This window comes from Balaenoptera physalus (genome assembly GCF_965194825.1).
Source record: "Balaenoptera physalus genome assembly, chromosome: 19".
In the NCBI taxonomy this organism is placed as follows: Eukaryota; Metazoa; Chordata; class Mammalia; order Artiodactyla; family Balaenopteridae; genus Balaenoptera; species Balaenoptera physalus.
The window spans coordinates 33,937,995-33,962,600 of NC_138900.1; the positions used below are offsets into that span (position 1 = coordinate 33,937,995).

A 24,606-nucleotide genomic window follows, 5' to 3' on the forward strand; every position below is an offset into this window, starting at 1 on the left:
GTGTTTCTTTTCATGTCCCTTTTCTATTGAGACTTAATTTAGATGCAGTAAAGTGCTCAAATCTTAAGCAAAGGGGGTGACACGTTTTTACAGAAGACCTTCCCAGGACCCCAAAGTCTCCCACAGGCCCCTCCCACCATGCCCCAAGGCCAGTTGCTGCCGGACCTCTGTCACCAGACACCGCTCTGCCCAGTTCTGAATGGCACATAAATGGACACACACATCACGCTCTCTTTTGCGTCTGGCTTCTTTCACTCAACATTACGTCTCAGACATGCATCCAACACTTGGGGATGGCGTTGCGCCATTCGTCCTCACTGCCGTGTTCATACTTTTAAGTTTTGCTTTCTTAAAGCTCAGGTCCAATCCCATCCTTTTTCTCCCCCATCGGTGTCACTGACTAAGGGCTCACCTTAAGACCACAGAGCAGCTCACCCCATTATTTCTGTTCTGCCATTTGTCTGGTTGCTGGTTTGAGGTTAAAAGCATTTCCATTACCGCACGTGGCAACCAAACTCCACTGAGCTGAGAACTCCCTCTCTCCTCCGAGCACCACTGATGCTGAGATGGCCTGCCTGAGCGGGGCGGGGGAAGGCGGGAAGGGGCTGCGTCTGCAGGTCACCTGCTCCAGTGGCCGGGCGGTGGCAGGTAGGAGGGCAGAGCTGGGAGGGTTGGCAGGAGCTCTCCACTGCACCCAGGGAGCTTCACCACACCCTCGCCCCTGAAAGCCACTCCCAACGAGCCTCTTGCCTCTGGTGTCCGTTATCCAGGTGGGGACAAGAAAAGTCCATGCCCTCCACTTTCCTTCTCAGTCTGCCAGCAGACAGAGCTTTAGGAGAGGGTGTTGTAACATGGTGAAGCCACTTGGCAGTTTTTCCAAATAATTAAGCAACCCACATCTCCACTGACTGATGAATGCATAAACAAAACTTGGAGTATACATACAACGGAATATCATTCAACCTTAAAAAGAAGGAAATTCTGACACACGCTACAACATGGATGAGCCACGAAGACATGCTAAGCGAAATAATCCAGACACAAAAGGACAAATACTGTTTGATTCCACTTCCATGAGGCAAATTCACAGAGGCAAAAGTAGAAGGAAGGTTTCCAGAGGCTGGAGGGAGTGGGGAATGAGGAGTTAGTGTTTAATAGGTAGAGAGTTTTGGGAAGATGAAAAGAATTCTGGAGATGGATGGTGGTAATGATTACATAACAATGTGAACGTTCTTAATGCCACTGACCTGCGCATTTGACAGTAGTTAAGATGGTAAATTATATGTTATGTATATTTTACCATAATTTTTTAAAAATTTTATTGGGGAAAAAAGTAAAATGCTGAGAAAAGGCAGGCAGATGCAAGAAAATTAAGGCAAAAGTCATGATATTAATATGAGACAAAAATTTAATTCAAGGCAAATACCATTAAATAAAACAATGAGAGTTGTTTTATATTTTTTAAAAATTCAGTGAGGGTTTGCAGCCATGGTAAGTCCAAAGTAGAAGCAAGATGCAGAAGGGTGTACAATCTGCAACCAGAGGAAAGAAGACAGTAAAAAACTCCTCTCCCTTCTCTCTCTTGCCCCCAGCATCACTGCCGGAGAAAGCAAAATTTGTGGTGTGCAAGAAAACACACAAGCTTCCATCAGACAGAGCGAGTTCTGATCCTGAAGGCAGTGGGACACCCTCCCCTGGACGTGTTGGTCCATGCTTTTCTCAAGTCTTGGAACCTTCAGAGCAAGTCCCAGGCTCTGAATGACTCCTTCCTCCAGCTTCTTGTAAAACGAGGTTTTGCACACTGGAGGGCCCAGGAAACTCAAAACAGCCAGTCTCCAACCAAGGACCCATCTGGAACTGACGCACAGATTCCTCTGCTTCTGAGCAATAATCAAAGCAACAGCCCCCAACACTGCACACCACGCCCCCTCCCTCAGAGCCCAGGCTCTCTACAGCCTTTTCTCTCTTCACACTTCACAGCAGTGCTATGAGGCAGGGGCACGGGCTACATTTTACAGATGAGGAGACTGACGCCCATAGAAGACAAGTAACTGAGCTGAGGTTCCAAGCAGGAGGCAAAGCTTGGATGCAAGTTGATGACCTGTTAGACTCCGGAGCCCAATTCTTAACCATTAGGCTATGGTGCCCTTCTGAGACATGTAAACAACCTAGGGGACTTCACAGCCTAAGTCTCCATGGACAACTGAATGGGTAAACAAAATGTGGCCTGGAAAAGCGGAACTCAGAGTGGGCCAAGGCTGGATCAGGTACACTAAAGCCCAAACCATCCCTTAGCAATAATCTCACTGATTCACATTGACAGTTTAGAGTTTTCAAATCACTCATATCTAAGAATCTTTTTGCTCCAACAGACCATGGAGGCAGATAGGAGAGATTTCGTTGTCATCCACAACTGATAAGAAAGGAAACTTAGAGGAATGATCAGAGAGGGCCATGGATAGCTAAAAGTCACACAGCAAGTTCCTATCAAGTTAGGCCTAGCATCCAACCAGGCCTCATCCTTTGACCCCAGAGACAGTCAGACCCCACTAGGCTCCCCAGAATGTGCCCCCAGATACAACATTCCGGAAGCACAGGGATACAGATGGAATTCTCTGACGTCCGTGCAGCCTTCCTGCCAAGGCACCACATAATGCCTGCCTGCCAGCCTGACATTCAGCCCTCCGTTTTTTATTGCTAATTAATTTGGATGGAGATGTCTTTAAAACGAGACTTAACGTCGGGTCCTCCCCACTGTCTGTGAACCAATTTCATTACAACAGAAACCGTGTTGCCAAAATGAGAAATCCCCTCCTTTTCAGGCCTGTGCCCTTGAAGGCATCTTATTAGAAAAGACCATTTCTTAATTAACATTTTTGATCTTTAATCCATTACACATCCCTCTAATCCTGTATGGAGGTGCGGCTGGCCCACTTCCACGGGCTGGCTCTGGGCTGCGTGAGGCTGGCAATTTCAGTGCTGAGGGCTCGCTCACAGCTGGACTCCGCCGCGGACAGTCTGCCGCTCCCAGACACCACCTCTGGTCCAGCCGTGGCTACATTTCCCGAGCGGGAACCAGGAAGGGGGGCTCGGTGCAGACACCCCCAGATGGGCCAGTCTGCAGACGAGAGTTCATTTCATTAACCCCTGAACCCCATCTCTGCTTGCCCCAGAATGGTTTCAAGCAAAGGCTGTTTTTAGCAGCTCTGGCTCCCACCAAGCCTGAGAGCCGCGAGGCTGGCCTTCCTTCCCATTTGCACAGATCTCAAGCAACTTGACCACATCTATACGAAGAGCTGGTCCCAGCAAGGTCATAGGACCCCACTTTGTAAAGCTTTGGACCTGCTCAGTGACTCCGCCCTTCCAGAAAGACTTTCTTCATTGGGTTTTGAGGACCCCACCCTCTCCTGGGTTTCCTCCTACCTTCCTGACCATTTGTCTGTCTCCTCAATCTCTCCTCCTCATCCCAACCTTCAGTACTGATGCTTCCTGGACACAGACCTCAACTCCTTTGTTCAGTCTGGGCTCACTCCCCTGGCAGGTGCATCCATCCCAGTTTTAAGTACCAACTACACACTCATGACCCCCAACTACATCCCTAGTCTCATCCTCCCTAGATCGCAGGACCACACACTCATAAACACATAAGACGCATCTCAAACTTACGGCCACAACCTAACTCTTGAGCCCATGGCCACCCTCTGCACCAGAGCGGCTCTTCCCAGGACTGCCGTCACAGTGAAGGGCCCCTCCAGCCACCCAGCTGCTCAGCCAAAAACCCTGGAGTTGTCCATGGTCCCCCTCCTTTTCTCATCCCCAACATCCAATCCAGGAGCAAATTCTGTTGGACCTCCTCCAAAAAAAATTCCCGATCTGAGCTCTTCACCTCCTACCTGTGGCCCCAGCCGCTCCATCTCTCAACTGGGTGAGTACACGGTCGGCTTCACTGCCCACACACGGCTAAGGGCCGCCTCCCCAGCTCCCCTTCAACTCAGAATAGAACCCGTGTGCCCACCATGGCTCAAGGCCCTCCATGAGCTGCTGCCTGCCTGCCTCCCTCCTCAGCTCCCCGACCCCCCTCTGTGCCCCCCTGCCCACGGTTCACTCTACTCCAGCCACACTGATGCTACTTCCCTTCTCTGCCCTTCAGTAAGCCCAGCTCCTTCCCACAGTGGGGAACGTCTAGAACATTGCTCCCACCCCCTCTGCGTGGCCCACTCCCTCTCTGCTCAAGCACCCACCCCTTGGCAGAGGGCTCTGACCGCCCTCACACCTCCTCCCCGCCACCCTATCATTCTCCAGCTGGCCACCCTGCTGGTCCCCTCCCAGTGAAAACATATTATGTATTTATTGGTTTACTTTGCTGCCGTCGTCTCCCCCACTAGACTCACAGCAGGAATTTTGTTGGCCCTGTTCACCATCTAGAACAGTGCCCGGCACTTAGTAGGTGCTTAACAACATTTGTGACTGACAGAATGAAGCCTATCGGGACCTTGCCAGTGGTGACTCAGGCTCACGGCCATCACTGGCCATCAAGAAGTCCTGCAACACCAGCATTGAAGTTCATCCAGCAGCAACTGAGATGGTAGTTAGACGTTCAGTAGAACTTCCTGGTGATGTATGTTCTGAAAAATTGTCCATGAGTGACTAAAGCACAGCTTGAGCCTCTTGCTGGATTACTGGGGGCCGGAGGGAGAGAAAGCATCCACAGTGACAGGGGAGATGGAGCCTCTGAACAGTTAAGGGAAAGGGACAAGCTGACACGTGGTCCTTCAGAGGCTCCAAAGGGCGGGACCAGAGTTCATGGAAAGAGCAGGCCCCCGGGAGACATATGTGCACAGAGGGCAGGCATGGGGCTGGGCCTCGAAGGACATGCAGCTTTGGGGTAGGTGGCGGGGGAGGACACTGCAGGAGGAGGACACAGCCCAAGCAAAGGCACGGGGTTGGAATGAGGGCGCAGGACGCAAAGGGGGACACCCCTATAAGAGACAGTTTCTGGGACCTGTGGAGTCCTCCACCCATCTCGATTCTCCCAACAAAATGCTCCAGTGCGACCCTCCACGGGACCATCTGCCTCAGGGCACCACGACCTCCCAGGCCGCCGAGGGCCCCTGAACCCGGCAGCCACAGAGCCGGCCCAGAGCGTGGGACCCCAGGCTCCCAGTCTAGTGCTCCTGCCGTTCAGCACTCCTCAAGCTCCCCCTTCATCTGCATCCCCACACCTTGACCTGAGCCCTGGAAGCCATTGTGCTGCAGAGCATGAGGACAAGGGCCCTTCCCCCAACAGCAGCAGGGGGCCGAGGTGGCCAAACTGCCCTTCCCCTCCCCCAGGCCAGGGGGGGAGGGTGCCGGCTGGCTGTGGAGGAGCAGGCTGGCCAATCTCTCCCTGAAACCAGGCAAGCTCCCTTTAAGGAAACTCTGCCATGGCCCAAGCAGGCATCTTCCAGCCAGGCAGGCCCCAGGACCTGGGCTGGGGATAGTGCTCGGGGAGGACCAAGGATAACACCCGTGATGGAGACAATTCAGCACCCACCACACAGGCTGCCCTTGCACACTGGTTCATGCACCGCCTTCACCTTGTGATCCCTTCACAAACCTGTGGGTCAGACTCAGGCCCGCCCTTGGTCCCTGGGTGGGGTCCCAGCTCGGGAGTGGGCTGGGGAGGGGAAAGGGGGGTGCCAGGTTCTAAAGTCAGCCTGTGAGGCGAAAATGCCATCTGCCCTGAGATACAGCTGCTGTGGCTTGGGATACACACATGAGGATGCTGGCCGTGAGGTGCTTGGCTCCTATGTCAGGCGTGAGGGATGAAGACACACATCTTAAAATGCCAGAGTCACAGCCACCTGACACATGAGGGCCACGCAGACCACCATCTGAGGGAGCAGCAGATTCTCACCTGCATCTCAGGCTCACCCAGGCAGTGCCCCCACTGACTGCAATGGCCAACCCTCTTTTTGTTATTGCCCTCTTTTCTTGGCAAATGTGCATCTAAAGTGGGAAAAGTTAAATGAGCTAATGATGACCTATAAGTATGCACAGACTGCTGTCAGCAAGGGCGGGCTGGGGGAGGCGGGCGTAAGATGCTGCAATGCAGCTCTGCCACAAACTTGCTGTGTGACACTGAGCAAGACCCCTAGCCTCTCTGAGGCTCAATTTCCGCATATGGAAACAGGAAGGGTAACAAAACCTATGGTCAAAGTGCTACTTCAAGGATTCAGTGAGATAATGCTTGCGGAAATGCCTGCCTGAGGGGGGCGAGGGGGCATAGCGACAAGCACAATGGGCCTTGGTGACAGAGAGCGCCAAGTTCGAATCCCGACCAGCCACTTACCAACCAGCTGACCCAATCTCTGCAGGAACAGGCTGCAAATGCAAGCACAGACATGCACAAACTCAAGGCCAGAACTGCAGGGGCACAGGGCAATCAGCCCCCGAAGCGATCCCACAGTGTGGAGCTGTGACCCGGCCTGGGCTGTGCCTTCCCTAAGGGGTGGATCCAAAGCAGCCCAGCCCCAGGTCCCTTGGGGTCTTCAAGCTCTGTGGCTTTGCAGGAGTCGGGGGCTCTGGCTGGAATCCCAGGCTGGCTGCCTCTCTGTTCTTTTTCTCTCCACATTTGGGGAAGGCATTTCCTCCTTCCCGGGGCCTGCGGGTCAGGTTTCCACCCAGATGGAAAGTCCCACCCAGGGGCCCCCAAAGGAGAGCTTACCATGGAAACTCCACGGGGCGCCCGCCAGACACAGGGGCAAGTGGCCACTGGCAGGCCTTACCGGGGCCAGGGCCACAGCCCTGCCAGCTGGGAGGGGAGGGGACAGAGGGGGCTCCAGCTGGACATTCTATCTCAGGCACAGAACAATGTTCACACTTACATGCAAAGCAAAGAGTGGCTGAGTGTGAGCATATCTCGGTATGCGTGTGTGCATTTAGGCGTGTGTGTCTACAGAAAGACTCTGAAGTAGCAGCCCCGGCCCTGTGTCCTCTTAACCCTTCTGAGCCTCAGTTTCCCTGGCTGTGTCCCTCCTGAAGGCTGGACTCTACTCAGATAAGATAAATAAATACAATAATCTTGCAAAAAGTGAACAAGGGGTGGGTACTGCTGGATGAAAGCCCTCAGGTTCAACCACAGCCTGATTATAATCTGGGCAGAGAAGGTGGGGACACAGTGGGCGAGGTGTCTCCTGGGCTTTGGACCTCAAAACACAAAGATGTAAACAGAGCTTCCCAAACTGTGTTCCAAGACTCCATGAGCTGGGGATACGTGGTCCTCAAAAAAGGGAGAGGAGTTTCTAAGGTCAAAAATAGCAAAAAAGAAGCAGACTCACAGATACAGACAACAAACTAGTGGTTACCAGTGGGAAGAGAGAAGGGCAGAGGGGCAAAATTGAGGTAGGGGATTAAGAGGTATAAACTATTTGGTATAAAATAAGCTACAAGGATATATTGTACAACATGGGGAATGCAGCCAATGTTTTATAATAACTATAAATGGAGTAAACCCTTTAAAAATTGTGAATCACTATATTGTACACCTATACCTTATATAATATTGTATAGCAATTATACTTCAATAAAAAAAATTTTGAAGAGGCCTCCCCAAGACTCACAGCGACCACTGACAGACCAAGGGCTCTTTGAGGTACTGCATTAAAGGAACCCGTTTGATTACACTTAACCAGGCACTTAGGAAGGTAACCTGAGCAGCCGTCCCAGGACGCAGCCAGCTGAGGCGGCCTCATCTTTGCCCGGCTGCCTCCAGGCTGTACTGCATGTAACTCCTCGGCTGTGGAGTGCACTTAGGCCCTGAGCATTTTCCAGGGTCAATTTAAGAAAGAACTCGAGGAAAGATGTTTCTGTATCGTGTGCCAAATTGTTACTGAGACAGGGCTGTTGTTTGTTCAGTGATTAATGAGGATCCACACAGTAAATTCCTCAGCATTTAGTGCCAGGGGAAAATGTTTGTCTGTCCCAAGTACTTGAATCAGACAGAGGTGGCCACGCTGCCCTTCATCCTATTTCTCTTTTGCCCTAGGCTGCCAGGAAGCTCACCTGCATGATGACCCTGACCTTAGGCTGCTGACATAATTAGTTCTTTCGTCAATTATTTTAGCTGACCATGACACACGGGCCCCTCATCTTGTTTCATTAATAATCCCCAGAGCTGGTGTTTGTTGGTTGCTTGCTGTGTGCCAGGCACTCTGCTGAAGGCACATCTTTCCTCTCACTCATTCTCATAACAATGTCACAAGGTAGGGCTTCAGTCTTCCCACTTTACAAATCAGGAAACTGAGCCATGAGGAGGGATGGACAGGGCACATATGCACACACTTACAAACATGAGCGCATACACAGACATACACACATGTGCACCACATACCCATACCCTTAGCTGTGAGGGATGGGCCCATCAAGTCCATCCCTCACAGCTAAGAAGCCAAGAGTGTTGCTGTGTGTGTTTACCTGCTCCCTGTCTCCTCGCCCTAGAACATGGGTCCGGAGGGCACGTGACCATCCTAGGCATCCCTGTGGCCTAGACGGCACAGACAGACACCTGATAATTAGGTGATGAACGAAAAGGTGATAAAGCCAGGATTGAAACAAAGGTCAGTTTGCTTCAACCTCATGCAAAACTCCTGTCTTTTTGGTGTTGAGGGATGGTAAACCTCACGCTAACCTTAACCTTAATGCTAAATCTAACAGTTAACCCTAACCCTAACCCTAATACTAAACCTAAGCTTCCTTCTAGCACAATCCCAGATGAATTCAGCAATAACCAATCCAATGCTCCCTGCCCCACCTTGTCCTCAGTTCTATAGGGCCAGCACTCTAGCCACAAAGGCTGGGGGGGCAGACACACAGCCTCACGCGCAGATGGTGGAGCACGTGGGGTCTGCATCAGGGAGAGGGCAGCGGGGACGGGGTCAGGTTTCCCGTCCAGGAAGCCCAGGCAGATGGGAGCAGGGCAGGCCTCAGCCAAGCAGGCTCCGCGCAGGGGATGGCGGGGCAGGCGGGCCACGCTGGCCCGGCTCACAGAAGCAGCTCCTCTGGCCTGAGGGCCAGCCCGGCGGGTGGGGAGGAGATGCCCTGCCCTGCTTCCTGCCCACTGTGGCTGGCCAGGAGCCCCGCAGCCAGCACAGGAAATAACAGGGGCCCCCAGAGGCCGCCCATGCAGGCCCTGCTCCGAGGCCGCCCAGGGAGGGAAGGAGGCCATTGTCGGCCTTTGTTTCAGTTTCCACAGCATTGCCCGGGCTCCAAGAGGCCCCTGGGAGCTAACAAAGCTTCCCCCAACCCGCAGCTGTCCAGCCTCCCCCAGCCCGACCCTGGGGACAGGCCCACTAGGCCCTGGGCTCTTAAAGTGGCAGGTGCAGAGTGGAAATGAAGTCATGTCCAAATTGGGGGTGGGGCGCACGTGGGCCAGAGCGGGCTGGGCAGGCACACGGAGGGATGGGCACGGGGGTCTATGTCTGCACCCGGCTCCGCCCAGCCCCAGGTCCAACAGCAGAGGTGCGGATCTTTGGACGGAAAGAATGTCTGAAGCCCTGAGTGTACAACAAAGGAACCGAAGAAAGGAAACCCAGGGTAAGGAGGCAACCTGGACATCTCGGGCACCCACCTGGGTGGGGAGAACTGTCCGCACCCTTGAAAAGAGACATCCCAGAAGCAGCTCTTTCTGTTCATCTGCAAGCCTAGGGGTGTGGATGGGTGTGTGGTGCACATGTGTGTATGTGCTCATGTTTGTAAGTGTGTGCATATGTGCCCTGTGTACATGTGGGTATATGTGAGCACACTCATGCATGCACGTGCACACTTGTGTGTGTGTGCATGTGTGTGAGGTATGGAGGAACACATGTGAATGTCTGTATACGTGCACTGTGTGAGTGTGTGTACGTGTGCACTGTGTGTGGAGGTGCGTATGTACGTGTGTGCATGTGAATGTGTATGCGCGTGTGCTTACGTTTGTGAGCAAGTGTACATGAGTGTGTGTGTGCGCACGAGCATGCACGCAAAAGGACTTGTCATTGTCACATGTCACTGTTGAAGAGCACTCCCGGGCTCGTGCCCGTCAGCAGTCGCTCATTTCCACACTGGCCCTGGCGGCCTCTCACTACTGGTGTGTCACTACCATGACCTCTTTAGGGTTCTTAGCACATCCTCTGGGATGTCATCCCACAAAGATGCATTCCGTCTCCATTGGGTCCTAGGTTGCTGTGAACTAGCAACTACAGAAGAGTGGGCCCTAGACTCAGACAAAACCAACCCAGGTTCAAATCCTGCTCTGGCCCAGACCAGCTGTGAAAGCCTGCACCTGTCCCTTGACCTCTCTGAGCCTCAAGTGCTTATCTGTGAGACGGGAATGATACTACTTCCTACCAGCTGTGGTTAAGGAGGGTTAAATGAAAGACGCATGTCAGGTACACGGCCCCCACCTGGCCCCAGCGAATGCTCACTAGATGGTTGTTTTTTGTTACTGTTATTACAGTTGCTTATAATTATGGTAACTGAGGATACAACAGTGAGCAAAGCAGGCACTGCCCCTGCCTCCACGACCTTGCGCAGTTTGCAAAGCATTGAGCCCAGAGAAGTAGAATAGCAGAAGCAAAAGTGTCTCCTATTTACTGGTTTCAGTATCAGTCTGATGAGCTAACTACTACCAAGTATGGCCAGCAGCCATCAGTTAAAGCAACCAACCACAACGAAGGAAAAAAAGAATTATCAGTGTGGGCAAAATAATGGTTTTTTTGAACCAGGCAGGCATCAGCTAGGCGAGCTCAACCTAATACATGCACGGAGAGAAAGAGAGAGAGAGAGAGAGAGAGAGAGAACGTGCGCACGTACCCACACCTGCCTCATGCTCAAGAATTTTAAGAGTGTCAGCTGAGATGACAACCGCCTAACCCCTGTGGGCTGCCAACAGCCTACAGCAGGACAGTGGCTGACACAGTGCTCACCGTACCCATCCCAGAAGCTGGGCCCTGCAGAGTGCCCATCCAGGAAGCCAGGACCAGCCAGGTGGCACAATTGGGCTGACCTTGGCCATTTCCGACTGGCCATCCATGGCTGCACAGTGGATGCATCAAGCTCCACCCAGGGAAGGAGCCTGATCATATGACAGCCTCAGAGCCTCTGCCTTTCAGACCAGACGCTGCCCACCAACTCCTGCCAACTCCCAACCACACCCAGCCTTCCCCACTTGGGAAACAAGCAGCGCCCCACCAGCCAGGGTCAGCTAAGTGAGGGTGGTCCCCTGAGGACTCAGTCCCACCCCAACCCTGCATGGGGATGAAGGCGTGAGTGCCCTGTCCACTGTGACAACGCCTAGAGACTGCCAGTTGAGACAAGGGGAAGGAGGAAGGGAGGGGCCCATCAGAGCCTTCTCTGTTGACCACACAGATCCAGGCCGAGCTAAGCTCCAAGCCAAGCTTCCCTTGATGTATTATCAATGTGTTATCAAGAATAAAAGTGGGGGCTTCCCTGGTGGCGCAGTGGTTGAGAATCTGCCTGCCAATGCAGGGGACACAGGTTCGAGCCCTGGTCTGGGAAGATCCCACATGCCGCGGAGCAACTAGGCCCGTGAGCCACAATTACTGAGCCTGTGCGTCTGGAGCCTGTGCTCCGCAACAAGAGAGGCCGCGATAGTGAGAGGCCCGCGCACCGCGATGAAGAGTGGCCCCCGCTTGCCGCAACTAGAGAAAGCCCTCGCACAGAAACGAAGACCCCACACAGCCAAAAATAAATAAATAAATAATTTAAAAAAAAAAAAAAAAGAATAAAAGTGGAGAGCACCAGGTGCCACCCTCGGGGGCTAAGGCTAACCTACATGCATTCCCTCATATAATCCTCACAATGGCCCTAGGAAGCAGGATAAGTATCCCCATTCCATCCACATGAGGAAATGGAAAGTACAGAGAGGTTAAGTAACTTACTCGAGGTCACACAACTAGTAAGTATCTCGACCTCAAACCTACTTCTTGCTCTTAACAAAGTGAACAAAAATCTGGCCCTGAACTGCTAAGGGAAAATACAGATGAAGAGGCAGAAGTGAAGTTCTCCACCTTGGCAAACATCTGCTAGGTATCTGTCAGTTACCAAGCCAGAGCTGGGGTCTGGGAGCACAGAGAATCACACATGGTCACTGCCTGAAGGAGTGAGCAGAGCAGCAAGGGGACCGGGCACGTACAGAAGGAACGTCATAACCAAGCAAAGGGCAGTGAGGGCCAGGATCAGGGCGGCCCCCGAGGCTCAGGGGCAGGCACAATAATTACAGCAGGGCCATCATGGGATGCTTCCTGGAGGAGGCATCATTTAGGCTGAGGTTTGAAGGATGAGCTCCACAGGCAGAGAGCCCGGCCAGAGCAAAGGTCAAGGGGAGTGGGCGAGAGGGCTTCACTCATCAAACCCTCTAAGTCCTGGCTACTCTGGGTGGTGTGTGAGCCATCAACACCACTCTGGAGCTGGGTAGACATGCAGAATCCCAGGCCCCATCCAGAACGGCTGAGTCAGAACCTGCATTTTAACAAGATCACCAAATTTGCCTACATGGTCAAGTTTGAGCAGAGCCAATATAAACCACGCCTGGAAAACACGGAGAGACCTCCCCAAAGTCCTAAGGAACAAAGTCATCATCACCCACAGGCCCACACCCACATACACACCTGACTGTGGCCAGGCTTCCAGTCACCAAAAAACTGCTGATTTCCACCATCCACCAGTAGGGTCCTGGGCCTTAGGGAGCACTCAAGACTGGAGAAAGTAGGACCAGCCCCTCCAACATTACAGTCCTCATTACTGATGCCCCCCAAAAGCCCAAGAGCACCAGGAGAGGAGAAGGGGGACACCGGGCTTGCTGGAGTGGACAGTCCCCAATCAGCGGTGCTGGGAGCAGGCAACCTCGCTACAAAGAGCAAGGGTACAATGGCAGAGCAGCTGCTGTGCACCAGGTCCTGCAGGTACAGGACAAATGACACAGAGTCCCTGCCTCTGAGGAAGCTCCAAGCCCACCCAGAGAGGTGAAATCAGAAAGACAAGCCCCACTCCGGTTTCACTCCAGCGAAACCATCAGCCAGGCCACGGGGGAGGAAAAAGGGAATCAGAAGAGAGACACCACACATACACACACACACACACACACACACACACACACACACACACACACACACACACACTCCCTCACCCATACCCTGGGTACCAGCACACACGTGCACATGCACATGTGCACGGCAGACACAGCACAGAGGAAGTGATGTACAGTGCAGCCCAGCAGGGGCCCCTGGCTGGTCCAGAGCCAGAGGAAAGGGTGGGCAGGAAACGCCACATCCCCCTCAGAGAACTGGTCCAAGTCAGCCCCAGGGACCCAGGATGCCGCACAGAGGGGTGCAGAGGTCCCGGGGCCCCCAGGGGTTTGAGTCAGGGCTGAGGCACCTGGGCACACTCACACATACACACACACACACAAGTGCATGCCTCCGTGTGCACACAGGGCACAGACGCCCTACCTCGTGGACTGCTCACCATGGTAACAGAATGGCCACCTCTCAGCTCCAGTCACCACCTGAAGGTTTCTGAGGCCTCCTGTGCTGGGGGAAGCAGCTCTAACAAAGGCACAGCCCAGCCAGCCTGGCCAGGGGTCCACGGTGCAGACCAGCCGGCGCATGCCTGCCGCGCTCCCCCCTGGTGAGCTCGGGGCCACCGCATCTTCCTACCCAGCCTGCCTGGCTCCACTCAGCTCAACTCCCCACAGACGCCCCAGCTGAGCTAATGAGAAACTCCCCAGCTGGCCCCATATAAAAACGCATTTCGTAAGTCTTTAAAATGCTAAGAAATTCTACATCTATTCAGGACTTTTCTACTCCTTTAAAATGTCCCCTGGTTCTCGTCGAGGAAATGACTGGGCTGGGGGCTCGAGCACAGGAGGTGGATAGCGCCAGCCAAGCCAGCCGGGAGCCAAGGGGCACCTGGCAGCTTCTGTCGCCGGCCCCGGGATCGTGGGGAAAGGGGTTGGGACACCCTCACTGATAAGCCAGGTTAGGACGGTCACTCAGGAAAGAATTCAGGGTGAGGGACCCCAGGGGAGAGGAGGGGAGAGGAGGGGAGAGAGGGAGACAGTCTCTCCGCCTTGATTTGAGGATTGAAGAAAAAGTTTAAAGGTCCTGGGAGCCCCTAAGAAAAACTCCAAAGGGGAAAAGACCACCTACACAAAGACATTGGTCAGAGCATTGTTTATGATTCCAAAACTGAACGCAGTCCAAGTGTCCAGCAGGGAGGGGCAGTTCAGAAAACGAATGCCCATCCACCCAGAGACCCCCATGTAGCCGCTAAGAAGGGCAGGATATGTGGATCCAGGGGTTCCAAGAAGCTCGGGGCTCATGGGGGCTATACGGACCCCACCGGTGCATTCACCCTGCACTTCATCTAGAGAGAAGGGTTTTATACATGGATGGAGCTGGCAAAGGGGCCAAGAGAAATGTAAACAGCGAGTGTGCAGAAGCACAAGGTAGTGGGTGGAGTCTCTGTGAAGTAGTTGAAATAATAAATACATGCTCTAGGAAAACACAAGTGGGGTGGGGAGGCAGCTCTGAGAAGGTTCAGAAGGGCAGGCTGGGCTGCACCGAGGGGCCTCAACTCCCTGCGGTGAAAGGCCCAGTCTTCCAGACATTTCCGTCTACCTCACTGGTCACAACGTGGATGTAACGGGCTGCAGGGGGTTAGCAGGCTGCCACCTTTGTCCGTGGTGGGCGCACTGACCACTCCCGCTACCCCACAGCTTACCCAGAGTCAGAGTAAAAGGAAAAGGAAAAGGAAAGGCTTCCAGCATCCCTCGCCCAAGAGGCCCCCCAGGCACAGACACCCAGCTGCCACTCTAATCTCCCCTCTGAGCAGGTCTCAGAGCCCGCAGCCCTAACACAGCCTCCCCCTGACCCCACAAAGCACACACATGCCCCACACCCAAGGACGGTCATGAGCAGAGGCCCAGGGGGAGGTGGGCTGGGGTCAGGCTGGTGGGAGTCTCTAAAGAGAGCCTGACCCAGTGTTTTCCAGACCTGGCCTTTGAATTTGGGAAACGTGCACAAGGCCTTCAAAACAGGCACCTCCTCTCCTTCCGGGCAGCAAACCAGGAGGCCTGGCCCTAGTTAGACTCTCCCACCCGACCCAGGAGGGACCTGGGCACTGAGCTGACCCCCCTCCCCAAGCCTCTAGATCCCCTGAAATGAAGAGCCTGAAACAACATTCTCATATGCAGATCTCCCATTTACAGTTTGGATGCTACATTCATGCCTGAGCTGCCCGGGTTCAAATCCCAGCTCTGCCACTTCCTGGCTGTGTGACCTTGAAGCAGGTCACTAGCGTCTCTGTGCCTCACTTTCTATATGTGAAAAGCACTGAGAAGGAGGACTGGCTCCTAGAAGTGGCTCATAAATGGGAATGTTGGTTTCATTAACCAGAACAATGAGACCTGTAACGTGGCAGGAAGGCCTGAAACTCCGATCACACCAATATGGTCTCAGGCTGCTGGGCCATCACAAACAGTTGATTATATTGAGTGTTTCTCTCCAACCACAAGTGTGTGTGTGTCACCACGCCAGACATAAACCTGGCTAACCTGCCCAGGCATTGACAATGAGTATTTGTCAACAAATTAACTGTTTTCCGTCTCCAGACCACCCCCAGACCCTTCTGGCACTGCATCCCCAGCTTGGTCCACAGCAGCCATGGTGGAAGGAAGCCCAACCTGTCCCGAAACCTGGCCCAGGGAGGTGGGAGGTTCCAGTGAGACTGTGATTAGACATTTACACAAAGATGAGCCCCTTCATCTCCCAGCTCAAACTTGGTGACCAGGGGAAGGGAGGCAAAGCTCAGTTTGGTTGGGTTGGTTCCCTGAAACCCCACACGGTAAGCTCACAATCATCCTGGTGCCTGCCACTCAGACACCTCATTGCAGAAGGGATTGAGGGAAGAGAGAGGAAGCGCTGAAGGGAGGAAGGGCCTCCCCACTGAGCTGGGCTGGGGGCAGGTGATGGGAAGCAGAGAGGCCTGGAAAGTCAAAACCTGGAAAGTGGAACCTTGGTAAAGACGCACTTGGCAACCTTCTAACGGTGGCCAGGCTGAAACCAGCTGGCAGAAGGACACTCTTTGACCTGAACAATGTTTTCCAGATATATGAATTGCCCAAAATGAGATACCATTCCACATCTAGGAAGCCTAGAATCCCCCCCAAAAAAAGATAAATTGCACGTATTAGTGAAGATGTGGAAAGATTGGAACCCTCATACTATATCTCAATAAAGCTGCTTTAAAAAGATACGAGTTAATTTTTTAATCTGATGATATCATATGAAAATCCAGCTTTCTGGCTTCTCTTTTAAAAACTCAGATGATGTGGCGATACTGGGGCCACGTGCCCTGTCACAATCAGCTAGCACTGAGGGACGGCTGCCCCCGTAGCAGGGCCTGGGTCGCAATTCACAGTGCCCCCCCAAACCTGCCCGCTCACCTGTGCTACCAGCCCACCTCGGATGAGCCTTTGAGCTTGGGACCCCTGGGGGGCTTTCACAAAGGACCCTCACACTTCTAAGGAGTTTGAACCCTTGGCCCGGCAAGAAGAAGAACTTGGGAGTAATCTGTGACGCCTCCCCCCCGCCAAATCACATGCAAAATGCTCTGTGCATTTGTGAAGAGAATCCACACGCTTCCTTTCCTTGGATGCTCAAAGGCATCTATGGCTCAAAACAGGTTAAGAATTTCTCTCACTTATAAAATAGATAGCTAGTGGGAAGCAGCTGCATAGCACAGGGAGATCAGCTCGGTGCTTTGTGACCACCTAGAGGGGTGGGATAGGGAGGATGGGAGGGAGACGCAAGAAGGAGGGGATATGGGGATATATGTATACATATAGCTGATTCACTTTGTTATACAGCAGAAATGAACACACCATTGTAAAGCAATTATACTCCAATAAAGATGTTAAAAAAAAATTCTCTCACTTAAATTGTCTCTTTATAAGATATTGTCCCTTCATCCCCCTTTTTATGGATAAGAAAAAACAGGACGCAATGGGAAATGATTTAAAATCCCACACCTACTAGGCACCCCCGTCCCTCGGCTCTGAATGCAGTGCTTCTTCCCCCCAGGTTCTACTACCAGCAGCCCCATGTTTGCCAGCAGAGAGGCAAGAGTGGGCTCTCTCCTCCTGTGACCCCCCTGGCCAGGCGGGAGAACTGCTGTGAGCCAATCACTTTACTCCCCTCCCTGCCAAGCCGGGCTCTCCATGACTGTCAGGGCCCCGACTCAGGGGCACAGACAAAGCAGGCCCGGCTGTTCCTGGGGGCAGTGGCCACAGGGTCCCCACGGGTAGTGGAGGCCACTGTGCATTCTGCTTCTTTATTGGAGTTTTCCATCACATTCCCAGAGCCAGGAAAAGCAGGCAAGGGGAAGTCTGCACCCCAGGCAGGCTGGGTCCCCACAAAGAGGAGCTGCCTGGTACTCAAAGCTCTGCACTCCTAGTAAGATGCTCTCCGCCCACCCTCTTCACCTCACCCTGCATTCCTCTGGACTGATGAGCTAAAAGATCCTCCATGGCCACCTTGGGTCCTGTGCCGCTAGGGACCTTCCCAAAGCCCCCATGATGCCTTCAGGTCTCTGCTCAGCTGTCTACCAGCCAGTGTCAGGCGGTGCAGAGGTTAAACCCCAGGCTCCGGCTGCAGGAGGACTTGGGTTCGAGTCCCTTCTCCACAGCATCCTGGCTGGGGACTGTGGATCCGCTGCTACACCGCTCCAAGCCTCCTTCCCTCATCCGCCAAACGAGGACAGCAATTCTCAGTAACGGTGCCAGGGGTGGCTTGGGAGGCTTTGCTCCCCCATAATCTTCTCTGGCACCTGCCCCCATTTTCTGATGCAGCCAAGTGACATTTTCTCAGCTTAATGAAAAGCATTATACTAAAGCAGCTTCAACCAGGCCTTTGGCCCTGTCCTCTACCAGATGGCGGCCCCCAACCAGCCCATGGAGAAATTCTGGAGTTGCTGCTGGAAACAGCACCCACCTCATAGGGTTGTCATGATGGCCCAATGAGATACTGGAGGTAAAGCTTTGCTCCATGCCCTGGCACATACCAAGTAAGTGTTCACTAAACATCCACGCCCGGCTCCAGGGCTGCCTCCCAAACCGACCTCATCCTGCCACCCGGGATTTGCTCCATCTCACAAGCCCCGTGCTCAGGGAATACAAGCTGACTTTAATAGCCCAAGCCCAACAGAATTGGGAAGGAAAATTTATCACATGAATGCACTGTAAAAAAATCATCAGAAACGGGCCAAAGAAAACAAAACAATCCATTGCCCGGCTGTGGACTATCCAATGCCCGGGATGCTTTGCCCTCCCTTTCCCCATCTCCGAGCAGACGATCCAAAGCTGACTGGCACCAGGGAGTCCCTGAGGGCCGGAGGGACTCACAAGGAGCGGTGCACCTCTTCCTGCACACGCGCGTGGGGCGTGCTCAGCTCTTGGCTGGAAACGGGCAAGTCCCACAACCTTCGCCACTCCCGAGCGCCCCCGGAGGCCCGAGGGCTGGCCATTGCACTGTGGCCTCAGAGCACCGCAGACCGCAGGCCCCCATGCAGCCCCTTGGCACCGCCCTGCCTTCTGCAGGCCGGCCCTAGGGATGCAACCCAGGCGCCTGACGCTCCCTGCACCGGGCTCTCCATCCACCGCAACACTGCCAGCGCCCTCCTGGCACCCCGCGGCTGTCCTTGACTGTCCTGTCGCCACTGACACCACTGGGAAAACAGCTGGGAGGGAGAACTTTATAGGGACACGACCAGGCTGGGCGCTTTCCTGGTGCGGGGGCTCAGAGCAGAGTGGGGACCCTCTTCAGAGCTGGCTGCATGCCTGAGCACGTGGACCCCCAAGTCTGTCAGCGCGCCTGGATGAGATGTGGAGCTTTATAACCTCACTGTGTTTCCTCCCACCATGGGGAGTGCATCTCTCCCGCACAGAAGGCTACAGGGCAGGGACCACACAGCCCCTTCCCCTATCCTACCCAGTGTGAACCCCAAGGCCTGTCCTAACTCTGGACTCTCCTCCCAAGAATTTGAGCACCTCCCCATTCTGCCTTCAGACAAAGCCCCTGCCCTGGAGGGAGCCCCTCTCACCAAGAGCCAGGCACCTGCAGACACAACAGTGCCCAAGCCTGGGTCAGCCAGGACCCAGCCAGGACCCTTCAGACTCTCCAGTTAGCACAGATCCTGCTGCGAAAAGCACTGGACGAGGAGTCCGGGAACCTGGGTTCGCGTGCTGGCACCCACTCCCCTTCCGCCCAGTCTGTACCAGCATTTCCCAAATTTCAGTCATCTGGGAACCACCTTCATGATTTTTGCTGACTCCAAGCATTACATACTATTACTTAAAACTTGGCCAACTCAATTTTCTCACTTAAATGACTTCCGCATCATCTTAAATCACACGTGGCCATAAAATCACAAATTCAATGTGTAACCATTCAAGTGTTAAATGTTCATATGCCTTGTTGCCTAACACCTCGTTCTTGGAACTACTGACCCAGATCATACCTCCCTCCTTGCCTCAGTTTCCACACCTAAAAGAGAAGGCGGTGGGACTAAATGACTCCCTCGTAGGTCTTCTCAGGCCCAAGATTCTCCCCTGTGGAGCCGGAGTCAGGTGGTCAGGATCCTGGGACAGGGGACAAGGCAGGAGAGCCTGGCGCCTGCCAGACAGGAAGCCAGAGCCCTGCTGCCAAGGAAGGTGCTAGCTGGATGCACAGCCAACAGGAGCACCGTGCCCTCCACTCAGGAGCTCCCAAGGACCCCAAGCCAGTTCCCATCCCAAGCTCCATGGGAAGCTCCAAATTACAGAACTTTACAGTGAGAAAATCCTCATTCATCACCTCTCTTTATAGCTGGGGAAACTGAGGCACAGGGAGGAACTTAGCTAGGGCAGAACTGAGCTGCAAAACCCAAGTCCCCTGACTACCAAGTCACCCCCATCACCCCCCAATGGCCAGGCACCCCACAAGTTTGACCTCCCCCTATTACCAACTCCTGGAGGCCTGGGCTCGGGTCTGCATGCCCAAGAGCGCAATGCAGCCCCTTCCAGGAAGGCAAATACAGGAATTCTGATTTTGGTTGGAGTTTAAATGTCCTTTTAAAATGGTTTTTATGCAGTTAGGTTGGAATGAATGTGCAGCGACGCCCATGGCTGGGAGCTTCAAAGCCTGTGTAGTGGGGGTGTGGTGGCCCATCTGAATGTACCCACAAGATGGAAACACGGTCCCCAGGGGAATAAAGGCGTAGTAGTCTCTGTATGTAATAGGTTTTATTGACCATATGGAACTGATATAAAAATCGTGTTGCACGGTGTAATCTGGACTGGAGATAGGAATGTGACAGGAAGAATATGTTCCATAACCAGCTGGGTGGCTTTCTGAGTTCCTGAGCCAGCCCCCCGGGACCCCCACCAGCTCTCCCACCAGCCCCTGGGCATTTACCTGATGCTGTCACGGAGGAATCCCAGGGAAGCGAGAAGTCCGAGGCCTCCCCCTCTTCAACTAAAAGAGAGAACAGAGACGGGCCTGTGAGTTTTAAATCTGTGCAAACAGGTCATTGGGGTGGGGCACAGGGCAAGGAGGAAGGATCATTTGTGGCGGTCCCTATAATACCCATGATCAGGGGGCAAAGGGGTCAAGCCTACAAAGAGGCCTTTGTTGGTTTCACAGAGATGTAAAATAATCAGAACAAAACATAAACAGCAAATAAGTGCTATATCTGTATGGTTCCCCCATCCTTGTGCCCCTGGCAGACATCACAGATCGATCACAGCACTGCCTCAAACAAGACGCAGCCTAAGAATCTTTCTCTACACAGTGCTACAGATCATTACTATCTATAATCAGAGTATCCACTTGAGATAAAGCCAGTTGACACTCACAGGAGTAGAGTGAAGACTCAGTCCTCTCCCTGGTCCTCCAGACACTGACCTCCTACCAAGAGCCCTTAGACCACCACTGAGATGTGAAGGCTTTCTCCATTATTCCAAGAAACAAACAAGTGACTCTCAGAGGTTGGCGAAGCATGGTGTACTATCCTCTACACTGAGAGCTGACCCACAGACAGACCTCAGGACATGCTGGGGTCGACTCTTCCGTGGTCAGCAGTCCTGGGCCAGTGACATCAGAAAGCAACTCACCGGACTTCCCTGGTGGTGCAGTGGTTAAGTATCCACCTGCCAATGCAGGGGACAAGGGTTCGAGCCCTGGTCCGGGAAGATCCCCCATGCCGCGGAACAACTAAGCCCGTGCACCACAGCTACTGAGCCTGTGCTCTAGAGCTCACGTGCCACAACTACTGAAGGCTGCGCGCCTAGAGCCCGTGCTACGCAACAAGAGGAGCCACCGCAATGAGAAGCCCGTGCACCGCAATGAAGAGTAGCCCCCGCTCACTGCAACTAGAGAAAGCCCACGCACAGCAACGAAGACATAATGCAGCCAAAATAAGTAAATAAATTTATTTAAAAAAAAAGAAAAGAAAAAAAGCAACGCACTTCTCCACTCCACCCCAGAGGCCACAGAATGAAGCTGGGGAGGGATGGGGTGTCCCCACTACCCTGCGGCCCGGTGTGTGAGACCAGGCTGGTGGCCGTGGAGACCATGCACTAGGAGAACACAGGAGAAATTCTATACAGCATAATAAAGCTCTTGTCCTGGAATTAATCCCAGTCTAGGGCATGTAATAATATTAAAGCTGGGTTATGGACTTTGTAAAATGGAACTTTGTTTAAGCCAAAAATGTGCATACACAGTATTTTTCAGATTTAATGGGCTCTGAAGTTCTACACACGTGCAGGCTGAAGCCACCACGTACCACCCTGTTCTCTTTGCAATGTCGCTGTCTCTGCATGGGCACACACTGTGAGCCAGGCACTGCGCTCAGTGTGTTTAATCCCCATCAACACACTTTGAGAGGTGATGTGACGTGCCGGAGGTCCTACAGCTAGAAAGAGTCCACACAACGTTGGGGCTGGAACCCAGGACTGTCCGTCTCGAAGGCTGCTCCTGTGTCCACCTGAGACCCAGAGGATGCGGTCCAGAATCCTAGCGACTTAGGACTGGAAAGCAGCAACCCCAACCTGCCCCTCAGAAGGCAGGCACACAGCATGCTGGGCAGCCGAGCTGGGAGAGGAACAAGCAGGTGGGCTTGTGGTCAGACACCGGCTTCAAACCCCGATTCTGCCTCTAATTATATGACCTTGAGCAAATTTTTTAACCCCTAGGCTTCAGTTCTCCCATCTCAAAAACAGAGGTAAAAATGGTACCTAAGCCACAGGGTTACTGGGAAGATTCAGTGGGATGATGGCTGTCATCCACTGGAACAGTGGCTCAAGCACTCAGGTGGGTTTGGTGCCAGGGCTGGAACAGCTCTCGGAATTAACAAGTCCTGCTCTGCGTGACTCCGACCCTCTTTATTGTCTACCCGTGATCTTACACCAGCACCCCCATAGAGCCTCAGAGAACATGTTTTCTTTTAACCCTCAGAAACAGCTCGCCCAAGAGGGCACATCCACGTCACTGAGCAGAGGCCAAGGAATGCTAACCAAGGGCTCTCTCCTTCCCAAGTTTGCATTCTGAGAGTAGAAACTCGGCATCAAGACAATGAAATGCAGAGACGATCTGGGTTGGGACCAAAGCTATTGTTTGACTTAGCCAGTTACATCTGGGGTGGGGTTTTCAAATATGCAGCTTTGTAAATACGAATCGAGACCTCGAGTCAGACAAAATTGATATTACTCACTAAGCTGATTCCAGCCAGACAGCCTCCGAAACACAAGGCGGATAATGCTTAAAGCGATCAGAAGCAGGCCATGCATGAAAGGAGCAGTTGTTAGCAGCTTTCAGGGCCACACCTGAAAATCAGTTTCCTTCGCATTTCATCGTTTACTTACTTTACAATGTAATATATATATTGCTTCTATTGAGAGGTTGCTGCCAATTTGTAAGGTCACCATGCTACCATTTCATAGGACACTGTCAACAAGATCTGTGTGGGTACCTAGGACCAAGACATGACGCACGACCCTAGTTCTCCCTTTGCCCTCAACGTACTCCAGGTATCAGGGCAAAAGTCCCCACACTTGGGTCCACTCAGTTCTTTGGTTGGGAAGTGTGACCTTCCAAGTCGTTAAACCGGAGGATGTCCCTAAGATGCCAAATCCTTCCCTCCTTAAGATTTGGCTTTAGCCATTATGGGAAGGAGAAAGAGAAAACATCTGCTATTCTGGAGCTCCTGGGAGGATTCAAGGCTCTGTTTCCGGGGACGATAAGACTGCAGAGGTGGGAAGAGGAGGAGAGCGACCCGAGGCCACTGGCTGGGGAATTCCAAAGCGACAGACATGATTACAGGCAAACGGCCGCATCACACACCAGCATCCCCAGAACCACGTCCCTCACAGCAAGGAGCCCATGGGCCAACTCGCCTAGTGACACGGGCATGAATGTACTTTCTTACAACTGCTGGCATTCACCCCACTGACATCCCATCCCCTGGCCCACATTATGTTTTTTGAAGGTATAAACACACCATCCTTTATACACTCCTGATGAGAAAAAGGAACGCCCAACCCCACCATAACCATCACGAGGCCCTGTGCTACCCGACCCTGAACGTGAGAAGGCTCTCCTCCCTTCCAGGCGGCCTCTTCTGTCCAGGCTGGTCTCTTCAACAATAAGATAACTGGCAAGGGCAGCAGGCAGAGAGCAAGGAAGGCCTCCCCTACAGCTGGAGCCAGGCACTTGCTGGGGGGCCCGAGCCATCCCCAAAGCAGAATTTTGCTGCAGAAGCACGATGAACACCGAGGGGTGAACATCTCAGAGAAAACTTGATCAGCACAACGGCCAATACGGACAACACCCTAAGGGGCTGCCCAGCCAGCCAGGGGAGCTAGGAGCTTTCTGGGGACTCCCCCAGACTCCACCTCTAACTTTTTAATTTATAAGATACTTGGCACCACTGAGGCCGAAGTACACACCCCTGCCATGCCCAGCCTCAAGGGGAGCACAGGGAGATCCACTCCTGTGAATGATGGGCGTTGTAAGCACAGGGTGGGTGCACAAGGCCAGTATGTACACAAAGGGAGGGCGCATGGGGACAAGTGTATACACATGGGGAAGGGGCACAGCGTGAGTGTGAACACACAGGGTAGGGGTGCAGCAGCAAACGAGGGGATACGTGACAAAGCATGTATGCAAGGAATGGAGGTGCAGGGCCTATGTTCACATGGAAGAGTGCACAAAGTGTATTCACCATGGTTCCTGGGGTGTGTTAAGAAAGATTCTGAGGCTCTCTCAGGGCATCAGACAGATCAGAACTCTGTGTTCTCTCTCTACTCCGGGATCACATGTTGTGAAGGCTGACTGCCCCATGGGTGTATACACCTGTGAGCCCCACCAGATGCTGTCTCCCCAACTCAGCAGTGGGCTCATAAGCGACCACAACCCCCCTACTCTGGGAGTACCCACAGCTTGCCCGTCTATGCACCAGGATGACCGTGCCACCATCAATGAGATGCCAGTGGGATCCAAAGCCTGTGTGCTGGACCTCTGGACTTACGGA

The 24,606-nt window shown here is 53.2% G+C and overlaps 1 protein-coding gene across 1 annotated transcript in view; it reads right to left on the bottom strand.

The window, feature by feature from the left end:
• ZNF423 (zinc finger protein 423) overlaps positions 1-24,606 on the bottom strand; it is a 331,848-nt gene that overhangs the window by 249,729 nt on the left and 57,513 nt on the right. The window contains exon 2 of the mRNA XM_082437602.1: positions 20,490-20,549. Within this exon, the coding sequence (XP_082293728.1) occupies positions 20,490-20,549 (60 nt within the window). The remainder of the gene's footprint in view (positions 1-20,489; positions 20,550-24,606) is intronic.